Source organism: Bubalus bubalis, chromosome 15 (genome assembly GCF_019923935.1).
Source record: "Bubalus bubalis isolate 160015118507 breed Murrah chromosome 15, NDDB_SH_1, whole genome shotgun sequence".
In the NCBI taxonomy this organism is placed as follows: Eukaryota; Metazoa; Chordata; class Mammalia; order Artiodactyla; family Bovidae; genus Bubalus; species Bubalus bubalis.
The window spans coordinates 27,075,560-27,098,453 of NC_059171.1; the positions used below are offsets into that span (position 1 = coordinate 27,075,560).

At 39.2% G+C, this 22,894-nt stretch overlaps 2 protein-coding genes across 3 annotated transcripts in view; one reads left to right on the forward strand and one right to left on the reverse strand.

Annotated features, from left to right (window-relative positions):
* NUDCD1 (NudC domain containing 1) overlaps positions 1–689 on the reverse strand; it is a 94,070-nt gene extending 93,381 nt beyond the window's left edge. The window contains exon 1 of the mRNA XM_025265180.3: positions 438–689. Coding sequence (XP_025120965.3) covers positions 438–555 — 118 coding nt within the window. The 5' untranslated portion in view covers positions 556–689. The remainder of the gene's footprint in view (positions 1–437) is intronic.
* On the forward strand, positions 302–10,448 carry ENY2 (ENY2 transcription and export complex 2 subunit). 2 transcript variants are annotated; one of them, XM_044928622.2, is made up of 5 exons: positions 302–456; positions 2,368–2,444; positions 6,198–6,268; positions 7,475–7,549; positions 10,187–10,448. In XM_044928622.2, exons 1-5 carry the CDS (start codon positions 370–372, stop codon positions 10,261–10,263), a joined length of 387 nt encoding a protein of 128 aa, XP_044784557.1. In that variant the 5' UTR covers positions 302–369; the 3' UTR covers positions 10,264–10,448. The 2 variants fall into 2 exon arrangements, with proteins under 2 accessions (XP_044784557.1, XP_006069647.1); XM_006069585.4 differs by lacking the exon at positions 302–456 and adding an exon at positions 860–1,019.
* Positions 10,449–22,894: the final 12,446 nt, after the last annotated feature.

Sequence of the window (22,894 nt, forward strand, 5' to 3'; positions counted from 1 at the left end):
AAGAATTGGGTCTCAGCCAGAGGACAGGAGCAGAAGGTCTTCCAAAGAAGTGTGGCTTCTCAACGCACACAGGGGATGCTCCAAGAGCAAAGCCTGTCCTGAGCACTCTCTGCAGCAGGAATCAGACCAGGACCGACAGGCGGGCCGGGCCTAGGCAGTACCTCGGGCAGGCTCTTGGAGCCCGGGCAGCAGAGCCGAGGGCGGAACCCACGGTCCTGCTACGCCAAAGCCACTGGAAAGCGGCTCCCTAGGCGGTCGGGGAAGGGAGTCCTTCTCCAGAGAAAGCCATGGTAAACCCCAGCCCGACTTGACCGTGAGGAAAGTCACAGTCGCCTGGCTAGCCGAAGTCAAAAAAGAAGAAAATGAAGAATGGGTCGCGCCGAAGGAAACCGAAAGGTGAACGGAACAGAGGGCGAGAGGGTGCCGCCGCTTCCCACCTGCGTCAAGTTCCAGCTGGTAAGAGGGCAGCGGCTCGAGGGAGAGCTTGTAACTCTCGAAGCGGGGATCCAGCAGAGGTCTCTTCACCCGCAGGGAGCAATTAGCGGCCACCTCCATCGCCTTCCAGGGGCACAGCGTGAGAATTAGTAAAGCTCTCGTTGAAAGGTCCGCGCTTCCCTGGTAGCACTGTGGCTTGGAGGCGGCGTGGTTCTCATCCCAGAAAACACTGCGGCGTAGCGTGCCTTCTGGGAAATGTAGTGCCCGCGAGAAAGTTGCCTCTGTTGCATGCTGGGATATGTAGTCTTTCGTGAACTCAATGCCCGCGCGACAGCAGGATCTGGACTCTCTTACCCAGAAGGCTGAGCGACCAGGAGGCGGCCCGCGCTGGTTAAATTCTCACTTTATAGGCAGGGTAGCGAGACCCCGCCCCGGAAATGCGTGTGCTAGCTTTCTGTGTGCTTAGGTGCCCGAGCTACTGAGGGTCTAGGTCCGGGCAGCCGAAGAGTGTGGTAGGTAACGGTCGTCAGCGCAAGGGTCATTTCGTCGCTGGGAAGGGACGGCCCTCGCCCGCGGTGATGGTGGTGAGCTATGCCCGTGGTCCTCAGGGCCGGGACACGGGCCCAGCCCAGGCTCCTTTCGATGTGCTGTCTTTCGTTAGCTTCCCCGACCCGCGCTCGCGGGCCTGTAGGGCTCTCCGACAGGGCGTGCTACCGGAGTTGGCCTGAAGCCAGTCCTCGCTTTGTTTTCTGGCTCCTCCCCTCCTGCCTCTCCCGCTGTCTCCGCCCTATTCTATTTTCCGTAAGACTGTCTGAACTGGGAGGGATCCCCTAGCGCCCTTGTTTTACCAGTGAGAAAACTGAGGCCTTTTAAGAACTGACTTGTCCAAGGTCACTATCCGTAGTGTCGGACCGAAGGCAAGATCAAGTTCAGTATTCTAGGGAAGGTCCTGACTATAGATCTTAGTGTTATTTTGAAAATGTTAGCCTCCAACTGCAAAGGCAAACATATCCTAGTTCTTTCTCAACCTCTCCTTTTTCCTGTTGCATTAAAGAAAAAACACAACTCTGAAAACTCACCGCCACTCTCAGTTTTCTTAAAGGCGGCAAGTTGGGAGACAACAAAAGTTCTCAAGTTAGTGACAGATAAGTAGGGTAACGTAACGTTGGCTTATTCCAAGTTTTACAACTTAACCTTCCTCTTATTTCTACACCGTTTTGGTTGTCTGTTTTTACTGAAAATTGAGAATTTTCTAAGTTAGGAATTTATTTGAGATTTCTTTTTTCTTTATGCCAACCTGCAAGTTTTGATAAAGAACATACCCACACACAGCTAGTTTGGCCGTTGTAATTCTGTACATCCTAGTGAAAAGTAAAGTGCTTAAGAGCCTTACCTGGAAATTTTGTCACCAACTGTACTTAATCTTTTATTGATATTCAGGTTATATAGCTTCCCCCAAATTTTGAATGCATTTAACAGTCAGTTGTTATGTGCTTGTAAAGTATTTGGGGGCTTCTGGGGTCACAGTATCTGAGTTCACTTTTCTATCTTGGTTCCTCAGTTTCCTCACCTGTAAAATATAAACTGTGTTAATACTACTTACATAAAAGAATAAGATCTGGGAATTAAATGAGATAAAAACAGATTAGCTCAGTGCCAGGCACATATGCATTTAACAAATGTACAGTAATTGTTATTATCCAAAGACTTATTAATGAAGAGTACATGGTGAGGGGGAAATTGTAAAGTTCATCATTATGACTTCTTGGGAAACAGTAAATAATGTTAGAGTAATGACATTGTCAACACATTGTTGAAATTTATCACCCCTTCAGCTGATAGAATGTTACTCTGTTGAGGTGCTAGCCTAGAGGATTTAGAAGACAATGCTTTGTAAGTGTTCTATATCTGAAAATACATGTTGATATTCAGGTTAGCAAGATGAACAAAGATGCGCAGATGAGAGCAGCGATTAACCAAAAGTTGATAGAAACTGGAGAAAGAGAACGGTAAGTAATAGATTGTATTAATAAATTACATTTAACATCTTTAAATTATAATTTTGTTATATTACAAGAATCTAGTTATCAAGTAACAATACTGATGTTAGTAGAAATAATTACAGAAAATTGAGATTATCCAAAACTTCAATTCCTAACATCAATTAAAAAAAAAGTGCTTAGGTCTGTTCAATATGGCAAGACTTGGAGGGAAGTGAATCATGTACAAAGATGAACAGGAAATGACTCTCTCTCAAAAACTGTGTAACTAAAGGAGAAGAAAAATACATACCCAAATAACTGCCGTTGGAGATAAAATGTTGCCCAGTTTTAAGAGAGTCAACATAATGGAACCAGTTTCAGTTACCAAGGTCTCATATCCTCAGAGTGCATTTGCTGTTCTTACTCTCTGAAATATTCTTTCCCCCCATCTTTAAGTAATTCAAGCTCATCATCAGGTTTTAATTTAAATATCATCTCTTACAGGAATCTGTTAATTCCCAAATACCTTGTTCTGTCATAGCATTTAATTACTTTGTATTATACTGGCCTATTTTGCTAGTTTGTATAAGTAGAATCTAAGTTTCTCCACAGCAGAAATTGTATACCCAGCATCATACCTAGCACATAATTGGCCAAGTAAACATCTGAAGAATGAACAGGTTTCCACGTGCAGAGGAGAGGCTAAAGAATCAAAAAAGGCTTCCAGGAGCAGGGTGATAAATTGTATGAGAGAAACCTAAGAGGGAACTTTCAGCTTCTACCTGGAGATTAAAATGATCAGTGAAGTCTCCCAGAATGGTGGAAGTGTTACTTCACCTAGGAGAGAAGAATTAGTGGTTCCCCAGCAAAGTAAAAGAGAAAGGACAGTCTGGGCAGATGGAAACAAATATGCAAAGTCAAAGAAATTTGTTCTAATATGATAATATTCTGGGGGAACTGTGCAATTAAAATGTGAAAGACAGTAGACAGGAGGAGAAATGTGGTTTTTTTATAATCAGAAATCTTTCCATTAAAAAGGATGAGAAACTAGCTCAACTAATGGAAATGTATAATATTGTGTTACTGAAAGTCTAGGGTTTTGAAGGTACTTCAGGCACCACTGGGTCCAGTCTTTCAAAAATTGTCAGTAAGAATATGTCTTTATTTTCCTATCTCATATCTGCTTTCCTCTGTTGGCTTTATTTTCCAGAAGGCACTACGCACAAGGTGGCAGGAATTAGGAACTCAAAATTTACATCTCCAGCTAAGACTACCTTTCTCCTAGTAGTTTCAGCAATGTACTTAACTTGGTTACATCCTTGTTCAGTAATAGGCCATTCATGATCCACCTTGCCTAGCTCACATTTCCATTGCTAGAGCCCCTACCCTGATTTCTCACACTGGAGTTGTAGAGTGTATTTACTGTCAAAGAAATGGCAGAAAAATAGGTGGTAGGTTTGCAAAAACATTTGTTGACTTATCCTTGGATGGTGGGAGGCATTAAAAAATTTTAAGAGGCTGACTAGATCATGTTGCACTTTAGGAATGTTATTTTGGCAGTGTGAAGGAGATTTGAAGGACTAAAGATAGATTGTGAAGATAATATCAGGCGAAAAGTAAAATAGCAAAAAAGGAAAGAACTTACAGTTTGTTTGTTGTTTTTTTTTTAAGTAAAATCAACAACCCTTGATATGAGGAATGAGGAGGAAGAAAGCCTCTAGAACAGTGCCTTGGGAAACCAAGAGGATAGTATGGCCAGTAATGGCTGTAGGAGATTATGTATTATTGTTTTTCATTTGTCTTCATTCACATAGCTTTAAGTTACTGAGTTTCTACCATTTGCCATGTCCTGTTAAGGTCTGAAGATACAATAGTGAACAAAATGAAGTCTGTTCTTTTATACTGCTTACATTCTAATGGAAGGAGACAGAAAATACATGTGCAGTGTGTCAGATGGTGAGGAGTTCTAGAGGAAAAATAAAGCAGAGAATAATCAGGTGTGTTATAGAAAGGAAAAAAAGTAGACCTCACTGATAAAGAGATCAGAAAGATTTGAGGGAGTGGGAAGACTAAGAGCCATGGTCCTGAGACAGCTTGCCTGGCTTGTTTTTCTTTGGCCACGTTTCGCACGCCTTGTGGGACCTTAGTCCCTCATCAGGGATGGAACCCAGGGCTCTGCAGTGAAAGCACCGAGTCCTAATCACTGCACTGCCAGGACATTCCCTTGCCTGGCCTTTTGAGGAACCCATGGAAGCCACTGAGACTGAGTCAGTTGGGAAGAGAGAGAAACAGTAAAGTCAGAGACATCCCTGGGGAGGGGGCAAACCATGCAGGGTCTCTTAGGCTATAGTAAAGACTGGAAATTGCATTCTGAGTAAGCCGGGAGATCCCTGGAGGGTTTTGAGCAGGGAGAGAAGGAAGTGCAGAGAGGAAGTGGCAGGGAACAAGTCAGAGGCTTTGGCAGCACTCCAGTCAAGAGAAGATGGTGGCTTGAACTAGCTAGTAATGGCAGAGGTGGTGAAAAGCATTTGAATTTCAGGTATATGTTTAAAAACGAACCAGTAGGATGTGCTTATAGATTGGATATTAGTGTTATCAAAATTACTGAGTGAAGGAGGCTGCCAAGGTTTCTAGCCTGAGCACCAAGACGAATGGAGTTGCCTTTCTGGTAAGAACAGCTTGAGGTGGAAGAGAAGCAAGAGTTGGGTTTTGGCCCTATTAAGATTAAATGACTTAATTAAACATCAAGATGGAAATGTCACGTAGTAGATGTTAGGAGTATTGAAAAAGAAGCAGTTTGGCTTGTGACTCGACATGTTTAAGCTGAGAAATGAGATGGTTTAGGTTGAAGATTGAGGCTTTGTAACAGTAGGTTTTGCAGAAGATAAAATATTTTTTTGCACCCATGATGTTGTCAGTTGTAATACATACCATTATTTTTTTAACCATTAAGAAAAGAAAATACTGCCAATTGAATTATGATAGGCAGGCCAATGACTGGATTGTTAAAATGTGGGAAAGTACAGTCTTAGAATTAATGAAATACCATAGTTAATGTAGTAACTAAAGTTTTTCCCTGGTGATTCAGACGGTAAAGAATCTGCCTGCAATGCAGAAGATGTGGGTTCGGTCCTTGGGTTGGGAAGATCCCTGGGGAAAGAAAAGGCTATCCACTCCAGTATTCTTGCCTGGAGAATTCCATGAACAGAGGAGCCTGGCAGGCTACAGTCCATGGGGTCACAGAGAGTTCGACATGACATGACTGAGCTACTAACATATAGCTAATGTATAATTTAGAAGGGTAATGAGAAAAAGGGAGGGGGAAGTCGTTGAGATATAATGGGGCAGTAAGATAGTTAATGGTTAAGAATTTGTAGTTAAAGAATGGATTCTGGGGTTTGAAGCTTTCAAAAGTACAGCTGCTTCAAACTCAACTAATATCCTTTTGAAGTTATACAAAACCCACAATATTCCTGTTGGTGGAGGGAAGTAGAAAGTGTGTAAGAAGGGCCAAGTAGGGTTTCTTAAGAAGTATTGTGTCCCATCCACTTGACTGAATTTTATTGATGATGAAAATGAGGCTCAGCATTTAAAATGACTCACATAAGATCAAAGAACTTTTTAGTGATAGAACCAAGATTAGGCCATGGTTAAATTAAAAGTTTTGTAACCAGAAGGCAGGGGATTTTTCATTGAACAGTGAAGCTTTGCTTCAAACATTCCTGTCTAAGATACTGTACGCTGTTGTAGTTTAATTTGGAAACACTTCTTTTTCAACAGCCTCAAAGAGTTGCTGAGAGCTAAATTAATTGAATGTGGCTGGAAGGATCAGTTGAAGGCACACTGTAAAGGTAATCAGTTTCATTTAGAAGATAAGCTAATTCCATTGCTCTCAACTGTGTGGGTCTGAAATTCACTAGAAAACATTATAATCAGTATTTTAAGATATATTGTGTGCTCAAGCATAGTTGTACACAAATAGAAAATTGAATCATGTGGTATAGACTACTTGCACTGAGTGATCATATATAGATCTGTTCCTTAAATTTTAGAAATGTTTCTTTGTGTTTCTCTTAAAACAATTGAGGCAAGATTTCCTCTGGCATGAAATATCCCACCTCTCTCAGTGTGCCTACTGGAAGTGAAACATTAGTGATTCCTAGTCAGTTTTTCTTAATAACATGTTGAGCATGTTATGGCTGGCAGACTTATAGAAATTTTATCTCCTGTCTTTAACAGTGTTATTTTTGAAAAAAATCATCTATAAAAGCTCTTATAAAATTACTTATATTTTTTAAATTATAAAATGGAAGCTTGTTAAATTACTGGGTATTGATGATGATGCCATTAGCTAGATTCCACAAGTCACTAAGGTGAGCCTCCTTCCTTTCTGGCTCAGCTTTTGGCATGATGGAATTCTGGATATTTATAATGAATTCTCATTGTAATGGTTTCTACAAATGATAATGATAGTAGAGACTTTATATCATTAATCCAAAGAAGGCAATGTGCCAAATTAACAAAAGCATAGACTTCAAGGTCAAATAGACCTTCGGTGTAAGACTGGAGCTGGATTTCAAGTCATGTTTGAATGAGTTATTTAATTTTTAAGCATCACTTGCCTCACTTTCAAAGTGGGGAAAATGCCCAGGCCATTAGATAATCGTGAATATTAAATTTTGCAAAGCACCCAGCACATAATAGGGGTCCAGTAAGTATTAACTCCTTTCCTCCTCCTCTTCCTCTTGGTCCAACATAGAGAAGAGAACAAATGAGTTGTTCCATATTTTAATTTTGGGCAATTTGAATTTATAATTCAAATTCATTCTACTTGTTACAACTATTTGTCTTATGTTTTGAATCTAGTGAATACATGCTGTTTTTAAGGTTGAACTAAATCTTCATTAGAAAGAAAAAAAGAAGTGTCCTCTTTTTTTTTTTTTTTTTTAAAGACCATTCTGGACTCTAAAAACATGATCTTAACCCTTCCTCTATGAAAATCTTTCTTACAGATAATGATTTTAAATGATATGATTTGTTTTTTGCTTTTGCATAAGAGGTAATTAAAGAAAAGGGACTAGAACACGTTACTGTTGATGACTTGGTGGCTGAAATCACACCAAAAGGCAGAGGTAAGGAATACAAATTGTGTGAAACGAAATGTGGGCTAAGACATGATTTGTTTTCTCTCTTGCTGGTTCAGGTTTTCTTTTTTTTTTTTTAACAGGGAAAAGCACTCTTTCTAAAATTATGTGGGTATACTTGCATCTTCTCTTTGGGAAGAGTTATAGTTGCCTCGCCAACTTTCTTGCAGTTTTGAGTAACAAACGAGGTGTAAAATGTTTTGTGCTCTTAAAACAATATACACATGTAAGTTGATATGGTTGTTAAAACAGATAATTTCTTAAATTTGGGATTTTTTATAGAGGCAAATATTACCGGAAGCTAGGATTTGTAAAGTTTAGCTTTATGTGTAATAATTCAGTGTTTTACACCAGCCCCTGAGTCATTGCTCGCTTTCCTTATTAAAAATAAACAAAGTTGTCTCCTTGGATGTCTAATTAAGAATCTGGTAGCTCCGTAACTTCATGATTGGGTAATTCATGTTTAAGACACACTTCAGCTGCCTTCTAAATTTCTCCCTTTAATGCCTTGTTAAGAGAAATCAAAAGAAACAGGAAATAATGTTAAGTCTATATGTAATAATTAGGTGTAACTAGATTATTTTCATTTATTTTGAGGAAGGCGGTAGGGGGTGGTTGTAGTTATAAGTGGAAGCAGGTAAATTAGATAACCCATTAGTTGTTTCCTCACACAGAAAAAGTAAAAAGAATTAAAGTGTGAAAAGTAAATCACTTTAAAATTATTACAAGAGAATACTAGGCCCCTGAATTACTACCACCTGGAAAGAGCTACAGTATCCCACGGTCCTTTTCAGCCATCTTTTAAAACATAACTTTGTCGGTCAATCATATTTCGGGGTGGGGCAATATTTTTTGCCCTCCCCATGGATTTATATTTTTAAATAAATTTCTGTATTTTGATTCTACTTTTTTTCTGTAATTTTTGCTTAATCTGTTAACATTTAAGAAGTAAATCTGTTAACAGGGTAGAAATTATCTCTGCATTTCCAATCATGAAGTTACAGAGTTACCAGATTCTTAATTAGACATCCAAGAAGACAACTTGGTTTATTTTTAATAAGGAAAGCGAATAATGACTCGGGGGCTGGTGTAAAACACTGAATTATTACACATAAGGCTAATGTGTTGGATATTTCAATCCCTTATAGCTCCCCTGCTAGAGAATTAGCAAAAAAGAAAAGTAAAAATAAATCTTTTCTTTTCATTGTTAAAGTATTTTTTAAATTAACATATGGTAAAATTGACCCTTTTTTAGTGTCAGTTCTGTGAACTTTGTACACATGTATAGATTTGTTGTAAAAGACTCCCTCAAGCTATTCCTTTATAGTCACACCTCATCCGTAACCCCAAGGCAGCTGATCTGTTCTCAGTCATCATAATTTTGAGTTAAAAGTGTATTTAATATACATATTGATCACATTTCCAGTGGACTTAATTTTGTAGTCCTTATTTCTCGGCAGGTTTATACTAAATTTATAAAAAGGAGTATCTGTCTTATTTGATTTCTGTCATTTGTGGAATTTTTTGTAGAAATATTGAACTATATCTGAAGATTTCATTTCCTCTGGATTCAAGCAAATAACATTAGAGGTTAAAGTTAATTCCTTCTTGTCCTTATTTATTAGTAGCCAAGAGGGAGGGAAATAGTGTAGATTTGATAACTGACGTTTAATATTAAGTTTCAAGGATCAGGGCTCCCCCCACCTTTTTTTTTTCAGCTGTGCCTTGCAGCTTCTGGGATCTCAGTTCCCCAGCAAGGGAATGGACCTGGGCCAAATGGCAGTGAAGCCTGCAATCCTAACCACTAGGCCACCAGGGAACTCCCATTTCCTCATTTTTGGTTTAATATTCAGAGTAGATAATATAGTCAGTCACATGATTCAAGATTTGAAACATGAACATATGACAGAAACAACTATTGTTGAAGCTCTTGCATCTTTGTTGATTCAAGAGAATATATGCATTTATTTCAATACAGGATCACCAAATTATCTCCCCAAATATGCTATATCAATTTATTCTCCCACCAGCCAAAGTAACAGGGCCAGTTTTCCCTCAGCCTTGCCAATACATATATTAGTGACCTTTGGATTTTAGCCAATCTGCTTGGTAAAACATGCTATCTGAATGGTAGTTTTAATTTTCATTTCTGTTGTGAGGTTAAATTCTTTTGACATTCAAGAACTGTGTGCTTCTCCTTTCATCATTTTTCTGTGAGCCTGCTGATCTTTTTCCTATCAAGTTGAAGAAATTGTATAGTAGAGAGATTGCCCTGTTTTTGTAAGAGTGCATTCTCTGTTTTTTTTGTTTGATTTTAACCAGGCTTATTAAGTTGCATTTGAATCAGATTTAGCAATCTTTTACAGCCTCTCTTTCAGAAAGGCCTTTTCTATTCCTAGTGTAAAGAATTTTTACATGTGCCTTATATTTTTAGGTATTGGATAGTTCTTTCAAACAATAAATTTCAAATATACTTTATTTTCTCAGATGTCTTTTTTTTTTTATTGAAGCGTGAGGGTTACTTATGAAATTTCACTTGGTAATCCTGAATAAAATACCAGATCTCAAATTGATAAATATTAATTGGAATCATCTTACTCTTATGTTTTTATTTTTATATTTCAGCCCTGGTACCCGACAGTGTAAAGAAGGAACTCCTACAAAGAATAAGAACATTCCTTGCTCAGCATGCCAGCCTTTAAGATTGAATTAGATTGTGTTGTTTTGTGGTTTTATTTCTAAAGTAAAACTTGCCATAAATTAGGAATCGATTTCCCAAAATAAAATCCTTTTTTGTATGATGGTATACAGTTTTCAGTAATGATGTATACATTGTATTGATTTTTTTCCCTAAATGTGTTATTTTAATAAATATCTCATGAATGAGTTTGAAGTTTCCTTGGATTTTGGAATAAATGGGACTTTATTAATAATTCATCAGATTTGTTGAGAGAAAAGTCAGCAATTAATATAGTTTAAGTGTTAAGTATGTAAATGTTAAGTAAGCACATCTCTGTACTAACAATTTAGGAGAAGTAAGGAGCCTCTTCTGATTGTTTGGATGTAGTATATGCCTCTTTTGAATCCCTATATTTTATAATATATGTCCCATCTTGTACTATGGATACCTTATTTCTTATTTGTTATAAACGCTGAGGGTTAGGACTGGGTCTTACTCATCTTTATGTGCCTTCCTTATTTCTCAAAGAATTTACCATCTTACTGGAAGAGAGAACATTTGCAAAGTGGCTCCATACCAAGCTCCTCTCACATACTCTACTCATCTGAACTTTGAAAGCAGAAACTAAATTGCATCCCCACATACTAAGGTCAAGAACGAACTAATGGGAAATAATCTCCACCCATAGCTTTACTCTGACATCAAGATTGCCAAATCCATGGACTTTTGTTTGTTCTTATGTGAGCTCTGCTGGAAAATGAGAATGTTGACCATCCTGCCACTTGGAACTCTTCCTACTTCTCACGTTGTTTAGACCTCCCACTGGAACCTCCTTCTGTTTCTTGTGGATACCTTTCGCTATATGGAACTTTAAATAATGATGTTCTTAGTGCTCCCTCTGGGCCCTCTGCCTAATGATATGATTTCCTGGGCAGATTCCAGGAAACTTGGGTCGGACCATGGCTTCAAATACTAACAGATTGATAAATGGTAAACTGCATCTCCAGCCCAGCCTCAGGATCCATATACTCAACTGCTATGGATCAGCTTCCTTGAATGTTCCATAAACACCTCAAACTGACCACACCTAAGAGTGATTTTTTTTTTTTCCTCTAGTAACTGCCCATACTGTGTTTCTATTCTGTCTGAATGATTCTCCCAGACATACAGATTACCTGAAAGTGTTAGTTGCTCAGTTGTGTCCGACTCTTTGCAACCTCATGGACTGCAGCCCACCAGCCTCCTCTGGGAATCTCCAGGCAACAATGCTGGAGTGGGTAGCCACTCCCTTCTCCAGGGGAATCTTCCCGGCCCAGGGATAGAACCCGGGTGTCCTGCATTGCAGGCATATTCTTTACCATTTGAGCCACCAGATTACTTGAACTTGTTAAAACACTGATTCTGAAGGTAAGGAATATGGCACCAGATTGTATATTTCAGACAGGCTTCTCAAACGTGCTCATGCTGGTAATCAAGACCATTTTGAGTGTCACAAGATTGTAAATTGTCAACTACCTGCCCCCTTAGGCCCTCTTAAGTTCAAGCCCAGATTATTGCAGTAGGCTCTTAATATTTCCTTGCTTCCGTTGCTCCATGCCTCCTCCAACATATCTTCCATATTACTGCCTAAGTGACCTTATTAAAATTTCAAGCCTGGTCATTTTTATTCCCCTACTTGAAATTTCTCAATGGGTAAAGTTCAAGCTCAGCCATATCACCTAGGCGCCTCTTGAACTGCCATTTACTTATTTCTCTGGTTAAGAGTCCCAAAAAGGGCCAAGTTGCTATATCTATTTGTATATCAATGGTATATTGATATATAAAATGGTATATTGATATATAAAGGTATATATATCTTTGTATACCATTGATATACAGTAGAAAATCCACCAAACTGGGTAGCCCTCCTACTTAACTCATTCCTACTTGCCTTTCAGAATTCAGCTTGTTGCCAGCATATTCTGATGTTTCTTGCTCTGTTTCGATTCCCTACCACTTGTTCTATGAGAAGCACCTGTCCTGATTTCAACACTGGTTTTCCAACTTGAGCATGCAACTCCTGGAGGGGAAAAAACTTGACTTTATTTTGTATGATACTTATTTGTGGGTAAATGGACAAAGCAATTATCACATGAATGAACTAGTGAACAAAGGGAGCAAAAAAGGTAACAATACAGCTGAGTGCAGATGAGGAAAGCATTCATGTTAATTCTTGGATCATGCTCTAGAGATAACAAATTTCTGATGAATTTATATTTTAAGTGTAGTCATTGAACGAACTGGACTTAATTATGAAAATTTGAGTCCAAGACACACAAAATCATAAAACTACCCGAAAAGATTTTCACTTCATTTCTTATAAAGCAATGATCCAAAGCAATGATAGTTATATTCACCAGTATGCTACCAATGATCAAAAATGAAACAATCTTAAGTGGTACATAAATGTTGAACAATTAGTTTTTATTTCATAGTACTGTATATGAAAGCAAAAAATTGCTCATAGAGAAACTAGTTTAATAGCTCAAAATATGAGAAAATGGAAAATATTTTGAAATGGAACAAAAATAGCTGAATTGAAAATTCAAAATACTAAGGAGCCTAGCTTTAAAATGATACCAAGAAATTCCCCGCTATCTCTAGGTTTTTTGGGTTTTATTTTTGACCTCTTAGAAATTATCCTGTAGTTTTCATCTAGAACCATTGATATCTTTCAAATAAACCAACTTTGTATATATCTTGACTCACATCATTGATTTATGTTAAATTAGGAATACATCTTTTAAAAATTTTGCACCCTTTCATGCTCAGTGTTGAGAATTCATTAGGAGATTGCTGTTACATGACTGTGCAGAGTGAGTAAAATACTAATTAGGATTACCATAAGCTTCTCTTGTATAGGATTAAAGAAGACCCAAGTAAATTATTTATGTAATTGCTTTGCTCTGGCACCACAAGCGTGTCATTTGGTTGAGCAGTGCCAAGCCTGGGCCTGGGTGATGTTGGGGATTGGTAATTGGATATGGGACTTACATAACTTGAAAAAAGACTCCATCTAACCCAAGAGAATTGTGACAGCTGCTCAGTAGCTGATGCTGGAAATGATCCAACATGTGGCTTAACCCTTCTTGTAAATGGCTATCTCATGTTACTCTGGCTTCATAAGACCCTCATATTTATCATCAGAAACCACACAAAAGTTACTGGATGAATCTGCCAAGACAACAGGTGCAATTAGACAATTCGAGTTGTGATCTCATCTATTACACTGAATTATCAGGTAAGGCTGACTTCTGCCTCAGTTTCTTCATCTGCTTAATAGATTTGATAATGCTGACCCTGGGGAGAATGAAAATTTTTAAAACTGTAAACATTATTAGTAGGATAAAAGCAATATGGGTAAATCAGAAAAAAAAAAAAATACAGATTCATGTTCAATTCAGTTCAGTTCAGTCGCTCAGTCGTGTCCGACTCTTTGCGACCCCATGAATTGCAGCACACCAGGCCTCCCTGTCCATCACCACTCCCGGAGTTCACTCAGACTCATGTCCATCGAGTCAGTGATGCCATCCAGCCATCTCATCCTCTGTCTTCCCCTTCTCCTTCTGCCCCCAATCCCTCCCAGCATCAGAGTCTTTTCCAACGAGTCAACTCTTCGCATGAGGTGGCCAAAATACTGCCTAGGAAAAACTTTGTTGTTCAGTTGCTCAGTCCAACTCTTGTACAGCCCCATAGACTGTAGCCTGCCGGGCTCATCTGTCCATGGGATTTTCCTCGCAACAACACTGGAGTAGGTTACCATTTACTCCTCCAGGAGATCCTCTCGACCTAGGGATCAAACTCACATCTCCGTCTATCCTGCACTGCAGGTGTATTCTTTACACTGAGTCACCCGGGAAGTCCTAGGAAAAACTGGAAATATGTAATTATTTACTATGTGTCTTCTAGATTTGTGTTGGTACAGGAATTACACTTGTGTAGAAAGATGTTTTATTTTTCAGGAATTTCTAAGTAATATTGCCATAAGAATACCTACAAAAATGCCTACATAATAACTTCATCAGAATAGAAAAAAAAAAAAAAAAGAATCACTACAATGGCATTTAGCAGGGAAAGCTGAAATTATCTTTTCACCCTGATTTTACTATGACACAAATCTGTATCCCACTTATCTTTCTGGAGAAGGAAATGGCAATTCACTCCAGTACTATTGCCTGGAAAATCCCATGGACAGAGGAGCCTGGTAGGCAACAGTCCATGGGGTGGCAAAGAGTCAGACCCGACTGAGCAACTTCACTTCACTTCACTTCACTTATCTTTTTATCTTCAGTGCATAACAAAGTACATAATAGAATTCCTAATATGTTCTTATAAATGAATAGATAAATGGCAAAGGAGAAAACCTGTTTATTCCAGACTTTGAATTATATTTGGTTATTCTGCTTATCAGTCACCAGGGGGCAGTTGAAGCCTATATTTTGATCCTCTCTGGGGCTCACTGAAATATGTTCTCATGTCAACAGGCCCAGATCCAGGCCAGTCAGCTTTTTCTGGAAGATAATGCAATTGAATTAAAACCTAATATAAAGACCTCAGAATGTGCTTCTGGTGTATATTAATATGAAGCTACACTGAGATGCTATTTTACTGGGATGATAATAATGTAGATATTATTTTACTGGGATCATTTTCTGAAGCTAGTAATTCAGACAGCAAATTGATTTAAATAGCACAACTGAAATAATGCTATTTCAGCTATTTTATCAAAAAAGCACAGTATGTAAATTCTTAATAGTTTCTAGTATGTTTTCCATCACTACGCTCCTCTCTCAGAAAGCCCTTTTAAAAGAGAATAATATTCATATTTTTTCTCTTACAATGTAATAATATTCATATTTTTCTCAAAAAGTTTTTTAAACTTTGTTCAAATATATATATATATATATGTGTGTGTGTGTGTGTGTGCATGTCATGAAGTGCTAAGTCAGTTCAGCAATGTCTGACTCTTTGCGACACTATAGACTGTAGCCTGCCAGGCTCCTCTGTTCATGGTATTCTCCAGGCAAGAATACTGGAGTGGGTTGCCATGCCCTCCCCCAGAAATATATATATATATATATATATATATATATATACACACACACACACACACACGTATATGTGTGTGTATGTATATATGTATTCACAAATATATACATATATATATTCTTAAATAGAGCCTCATATAGGTCAAATGAATGCTGGCTTGTGAAAACAGTGAAGAAAGCCAATGAATGAAGGTAGATGGAATCTGCACTCATGGTGGATTGTTGCTCATAAAACAGTTTTGATACTGGAGCTGGTACTCATCACATCTATAAATGCTTTGGCTTTCTGCCTGGGATCATGAGAATTAAGTGATAATAAGGGCCTTCCAGTTATTTTATACCTTTGTATTTTAAAATTATTTGTGGAGGGCACAGCTTTAAGAATTTATCCCTTCTAGACAGCTTCTTATATCAAAGTTGGGCTTTGGCGGCATAAGAGTCACTAAATAGAGTAATCGAACTAGAGATGTCCATTAAACCGAGCCTGTGTGATGTGCTTCCCTGGTGACTCAGGGGGTAAAGCATCTGCCTGCAATGCAGGAGACCTGGGTTCAATCCCTGGGTCGGGAAGATCCCCAGGAGAAGGAAATGGAAACCCACTCCAGTACCCTTGCCTGGAAAATCCCATGGACGGAGAAGCCTGGTAGACTACAGTCCATGGGATCGCAAAGAGTCAGACACGACTGAATGACTTCACTTACTTTGTGTGATGTGCAGGTGACTTAGGTAGCAATACAGCTGCCAGCAAATTTGGAAAACTCAGTAGTGGCCACAGGACTGTAAAGGTCAGTTTCCATGCCAATCCCAAAGGAAGGCAATGCCAAAGAATGCTCAAACTACCGCACAATTGCACTCATCTCACACGCTAGTAAAGTAATGCTCAAAATTCTTCAAGCCAGGCTTCAGCAATACGTGAACCGTGAACTTCCAGATGTTCAAGCTGGATTTCGAAAAGGCAGAGGAACCAGAGATCAAATTGCCAACATCCGTTGGATCATAGAAAAAGCAAGAGAATTTCAGAAAAACATCTGCTTCACTATCAATTCTAAAAAGCCTTTGTGTGGATCACAACAAACTGGAAAATTCTTTTAAGATATGGGAATACCAGACCATCTCACCTGCCTCCTGAGAAACCTGTATGCAGATCAAGAAGCAATAGTTAGAACTGGATATGGAACAATGGACTGGTTCCAAATAGGAAAAGGAGTATGTCATGGCTGTGTATTGTCACCCTGCTTATTTAACTTATATGCAGAGTAAATCATGCGAAATGCTGGACTGGATGAAACACAAGCTGGAATCAAGATTGTGGGAGAAGTATCAGTAACCTCAGATAGGCAGATGACAACACCCTTATGGCAGAAAGCGAAGAGGAACTAAAGAGACTCTTGATGAAGGTGAAAGAGGACTGGAAGAGCTAGCTTAAAACTCAGTATTCAAAAAGTGAAGATCATGGCATCCAGTCCCATCACTTCATGGCAAACAGGTGGGAAAACACTGGAAAATAGTGAGACTTCATTTTCTTGGGCTCAAAAATCACTGCAGATGGTGACTACAGCCATGAAATTAAAGACGCTTGCTCCTTGGAATAAAAACTATGACCAACCTAGACAGCATATGAAAAAGCAGAGACATCACTTTGCCAACAAAGGTCTGTCTAGTTAAAGTTATGGTTTTTCCAGTAGTCATGTATGGATGTAAGAGTTGGACCATAAAGAAGGCTGAGCTCTAAAGAATTGATGCTTTTGAACTGTGGTGTTGGAGAAGACTCTTGAGAGTCCCTTGGAGTGCAAGGAGATCAACTAGCCCATCCTAAAGGAAATGGACCCTGAATATTCTATGGAAGGACTGATGCTGAAGCTGAAGCTCCAATACTTTGGCCACCTGTGACAAAGAGCAGACTCATTAGAAAAGACCCTGATGCTGGGAAAGACTGAAGGCAGGAGAAGGAAACGACAGAGGATGAGACAGTTGGATGGCATCACTGACTCAATGGACATGAGTTTGAATAATCTCCAGAAGATGGCGAAGGACAGGGAAGCCTGGCGTGCTGCAGTCCATGGGGTTGCAAAGAGTTAGACACGACTGAACGACTAAACAGCAGATGGCGCTAGTGGTAAAGAACCCGCCTGCCAATGCAGGGGCTGTAATGAGATGAAGATAGGATCCCTGAGTGGGAAGATCCCCTGGAGAAGGGAATGGTAACCCACTCCTGTATTCTTGCCTGGAGAATTCTATGGACAGAGGAGCCTGGCAGGCTACAGTCCATGGGTTGGAAAGAGTCGGACGAAACTTAGCATGCATGCACACACACATCATGTGATTTGGGGAGTGTTCAGCAAGGCTAATACAGTGTGTGTGTGAGTGCTCTGGTCTTCCTCCCAGTTTTACCATTATTGAGCTAAATGACTTCATTAGTCACTTAAATGTTCTACATGACAGATGTCTGTCAACAACACATCTTTCTGCTAAGGATGCTAGGAGTATAATAAAGAATGAGAATTATGGGCATTCCTCTTCTGAGGTGTGACATGAAGTCAGTTACAGTAAAAGACTTTTACAAGTCTTTAAATATATGCTGTACTTTTCTCCCTAGTAATGGGGCTCATAAAACAACTTTGTGTATGGGATCAATCTCCCATATTTTACCCCATCCATAAGTATTGGGCTTTCAACAGACCTAGTTCATGAAAAAGCACAGATATTTTCACTGACCAGCTGCATTTCCTATATTCCTGATATAATTCTTTCACTTTTTAGAGACTTCATAGAGATCTCCAGCCAATTGGTGAACTTTTTATCATTATTATCCAACACTCCCTTCATGTTCTCCCTTCCCTCTCTACCCGCTTAGATTTCATGGTTTATCAATAAAACTCCCTTATAATGACCCTGAACTTCTCTCTTCTTTTTTTTCTAATCACACACAGTGCGGATTAAACCTAATTACCCTGAGGGCTTCCTCCCTGTGTGCACCTGAACACCTGAATTTTGCTAAGGAAAATCACACAAGCCTTCTCTAAGTTTCACTCTAAAACAGCAATGACAACATTCTTAAAAATAACTGGCATGACCTTTTCAAAAACATTAATATCAAGAAAGAATGGAAGACTAAAAAAAGAAAAAGGAAAGAAACAAAAGTCAGGAACCGTTCCATGTTAAAAAATAATGAAGAGACATGAGTATTTAAAGCAATGTGTAAACACACAAAACACAACTACTAAGAACATTATTAGGGCAATTAGAAAACTTGGAAAATGAACTGTGGTATCAGTATTAAAGTTCCTGAGTGTTACCTTTGTATTCAAGTAGAAAGACCTTGTTCCCCAGTGACGCATTTAGGGGCAAAGTGTCACACTGTGGTGGTGTGTTAGTTGCTCAGTTGTGTCTGCCTCTTTTGCGACCCCATGGACTGGGGTCAGGCTCCTCTGTTCATAGAATTCTCCAGGCAAGAATACTGGAGTGGGTTACCATTCCCATCTCCAGGGGATCTTCTTGACCCAGGGACTGAACCCAGGCCTCCTGCATTACTGGCAGATTCTTCACTGTCAGAGCCACCAGGGAAGCATGTCACATTGCAACTGACTCTCAAACAGTTCAACAACAGAAATGTATATTAAATATGAAGAGAGAGAAAGAACATGTTAATCTAAGGGAAGGGGATGTAAATACTTATTTCAGATATGTTTGAAATTTTTCAAAGTAAAATTCTGAAAACAAGGAATGATCACAAATCTCAATGAACACTTTTCACTGCCCAAGAACCCTCCTACACTTTTCTAGTCTATACATTCCCCACTCCCCTAAAATGCCTATTTTACCCTCCTTTCCTGAACTAACAACACTGCCTCATGCTTTATCAAGGAACAGCTGCAATCAGACAAGAAGTCAGCAATCAGCAAGCACTCTCATTAGTTCAGTTCAGTTCAGCCGCTCAGTCGTGTCTGACTCTTTGTGACCCCATGGACTGCAGCACACCAGGCATCCCTGTCCATCACCAGCCTATGGAGCTTGCTCAAACTCATGTCCATCAAGTTGATGATGCCATCCAACCATCTTATCCTCCGTCATCCCCTTCTCCTCCTGCCTTCAGTCTTTCCCAGCATTAGGGTCTTTTCCAACGAGTTAGTTCTTCACATCAGGTGGCCAAAGTATTGGAGCTTCAGCTTCAGCACCAGTCTTTCCAATCAATATTCAGGACTGATTTCCTTTAGGATTGACTGGTTTGATCTCCCTGAAGTGCTAGGGACTCTCAGGAGTCTTTTCCAATACCACAGTTCAAAGGCATCAATTCTTTGGCACTCAGCTTTCTTTATAGTCCAACTCTCACGTCCATGCATGACTACTGGAAAAACCATAGCTTTGACTAGAAGGACCTTTGTTGGCAAAGTCATGTCTCTGCTTTTTAATATGCTCTCTAGGTCTGTCATAGCTTTTCTTCGAAGGAGCAAGCATCTTAATTTCATGGCTGCAGTCATCATCTGCAGTGATTTTGGAGCCCCCAAAATAGTCTCTCACTGTTTCCACTATTTCCCCATCTATTTGCCATGACGTGATGGAACTGGATGCCATGATCTTTGTTTTTTGAATATTGAGTTTCAAGCCAGGTGTTTCACTCTCTCTTTCACTTTCGTCATGAAGCTCTTTAGTTCCTCTTTGCTTTCTGCCATAAGGGTGGAGTCATCTGCATATCTGAGGTTACTGATCTTTCTCCCGGGAATGTTGATTCCAGCTTGTGTTTCATCCAGTCTGGCATTTTGCATGATTTACTCTGCATATAAATTAAATAAGCAGAGTGACAATACACAGCCTTGATGTACTCAAGGTGTAATCAATAAAGCAGACATAGATGTTTTTCTGGAATTCTCTTGCTTTTTCTGGAATTCTTTTACACAATTGCACTCATTTCACACACTAGCAAAAAATTCTCCAAGCCAGGCTTCAACAGTACGTGAACCGTGAACTTCCAGATGTTCAAGCTGGATTTAGAAAAGGCACAGGAACCAGACATCAAATTGCCAACATCCGTTGGATCATAGAAAAAACACCCTCATCACTCATCAGTAAACTTATCAGCCTTCCTGAACCTGGACCCACGTGTCCAGCCTTTCCTCTGTCTCTGCTCTGTGCTTCTCTCTTTCTCAATGACTGCCTTCCTGCATTTGTCCCCCTCTCTTTCATCTGAAGTTTCTCCCTGGCAGCACAGTCATTTAGCCAAGTAGGTCCCCTCTTTTATAAAAACCATGTCTTGATCACAGATCCTGGGAACTGCCCCATTTCTCTGCTCCCATTCCCAGTGAGGAAGGCTTCGTCACTGAGTTGTCTATAGGTACTGTCTCCAATTCTTCACCTGCCACTCATTTACTCATGGAAATTACATTCCAATGAAGCTATTCATGTCAAGGTCAAGGGAAACTACATTAATCAACCTCTTGGTAACACTGTAATAAGTGACCACTCTCCTTCCTTAGACACATTCTTCCCTTGATTTCCATTCTACAAAACTGTCTGATTTTCCTCCCAACTTATGGCTGCTGTCTTTCAGTCTGTTTGCTAATGTCTCTTGTTGTTGTTGTTGTTTAGTCACTAAGTCATGTCCAACTCTTCTGCCATCCCATGGACTGTAGCCCACCAAGCTCCTCTGTCCATGAGATTTCCTAGGCAAGGATACTGGTGTGGGTTGCCATTTCCTTCTCCAGGAGATCTTCCCAACCCAGGGATTGAACCTACGTCCCCTCCATTGGCAGGTGGATTCTTCACCACTGAGCCACTAGGGAAGGCCAACTTCTCTTCCGCTAGATCTCTAATTGTTAGTTCTCAAATCCTAATCACATGACTTAGTTTTTTTTTTTTTCTTTACCTGTACTGCTACTGCTACTGCTGCTGCTGCTAAGTCACTTCAGTCATGTCCAACTCTGTGCAACCCCATAGACAGCCTCCTATCAGGCTCCTCTGTCTCTGGGATTCTCCAGGCAAGAACACTGGAGTGGGTTGCCATTTCCTTCTCCAATGCATGAAAGTGAAAAGTCAAAGTCAAGTCACTCAGTCATGTCCGACTCTTAGCAACCTCATGGACTGCAGCCTACCAGGCTCCTCCGTCCATGGGATATTCCAGGCAAGAGTACTGGAGTGGGGTGCCATTGCCTTCTCTGCTTTGCCTATAACCTCTCCCTAAATCAAGGGTTCTTAACTGTTTTTAGAAGTAAAGTGAAGCCTATGAATTCTCTCTCATATTTAAATGCAAAAAATAAACATTTTAGAATTACACAGGAAACTATATTGAAATGTAATTATAAGATATTTCCAAATAAATGAATGATATTATTCATTCATTTTATTAACACAGAAATAAGGCAATGCATTTGAAATACCAGTAAGCTTCATGTCTTATTATTTTAAAATATCAGTGTAAAGGCTTATTCAAGTTATCTCTTAACTTGTAAAATGACATCAAATTGTGAGATGGTTTTCAACAGGACAGCATATCATATATATTACATGGTATGGTATGGAAGAAATTCCTTCAATTTCAAATATTTGTTTTAATGGTTGCAAGTATCGAAAATCTTGATTAGCTAAGGTATATATATTTTTGCAAATGGAGTTAAAGCCTCTTTACCTCACTTTAAAGGACCAAAAAAAATCTTATCTCAAAGAACACCAGAATTCTCAACGGCTTTTTGTGTTTAACTATAATAAGATTCAGTCCCAAGATCAAAGACTGTAAGCTGGGACAAAATCTTTAATAGAGTTTATATCAGGAAGAAAAGGGTTTTAGATCTGTGGTTCAGATTTAATACCATCAAGATAGAAGTAACTTCTGAAGGAGTCCTCTGTAGTTTCTAGGTGTTCATGGATTTCTTTTTTTAGAAAAATTGATAACCATCTCAGAGTAAAGCACATCCTTTAGCATTTCAGTTTGGAAAGGATGTCAGCCTCTATTCTGGTCTTCCCAATCAGCTGCTAATCCTTACAATATTTTTTTTAAGTATAAAACATAATAGGTTTGAAATGAAAACTTTATCTCATTCACATGGTTAAAAATAACTGCCAGGTAAGGCAGCACATGGATAAATCATTCTTTTCAAGGTATTCTGACTGTGGAATTTCTTTCTTTTTTTTTTTTTTTATAAAAATTAAAGCAACTGTCCTTAATTCAAAGAAGCACTTAGGTATTGCTCTCTGGGAAGGCCAGTGAACTATTTGGTAAACATACATTCAATATCCTGGTCCTCTTATTGGCAATTTTTTAAATTCAATGATTCAGAGGGATTATCAAGGATAATACTGATGACTTTGATGGTGGTTGGCAAAGGTTCTCACAAGACTTCAAGAAGGGTTTACATTCCCAGTGCATGTCTGTGTAGAAAACAAGAAGTGATGATATCATGAGATGCTTCCTTTTCTGTTAAGGTAGCAATACCAGATACATTATCAGGCCTTGCTGGGACCAGTCAGGAAAGGCAGTTGTCCCCAACCTTCTTGGCACTAGGGACTGGTTTCATGGAAGATGATTTTTCCCACAGACTGGGGACAGGGAAAATGATTTGGGGATGATTCAAGAGC

Excerpts from the sequence above, each read along its gene's own strand:
- ENY2 (XM_044928622.2), top strand. The coding sequence starts at position 370 with ATGGGTCGCGCCGAAGGAAACCGAAAGGTGAACGGAACAGAGGGCGAG. Across the intron at positions 2,445-6,197 it reads GAAACTGGAGAAAGAGAACG|CCTCAAAGAGTTGCTGAGAG; the intron begins GTAAGTAATAGA and ends CTTTTTCAACAG. Across the intron at positions 6,269-7,474 it reads GTTGAAGGCACACTGTAAAG|AGGTAATTAAAGAAAAGGGA; the intron begins GTAATCAGTTTC and ends CTTTTGCATAAG.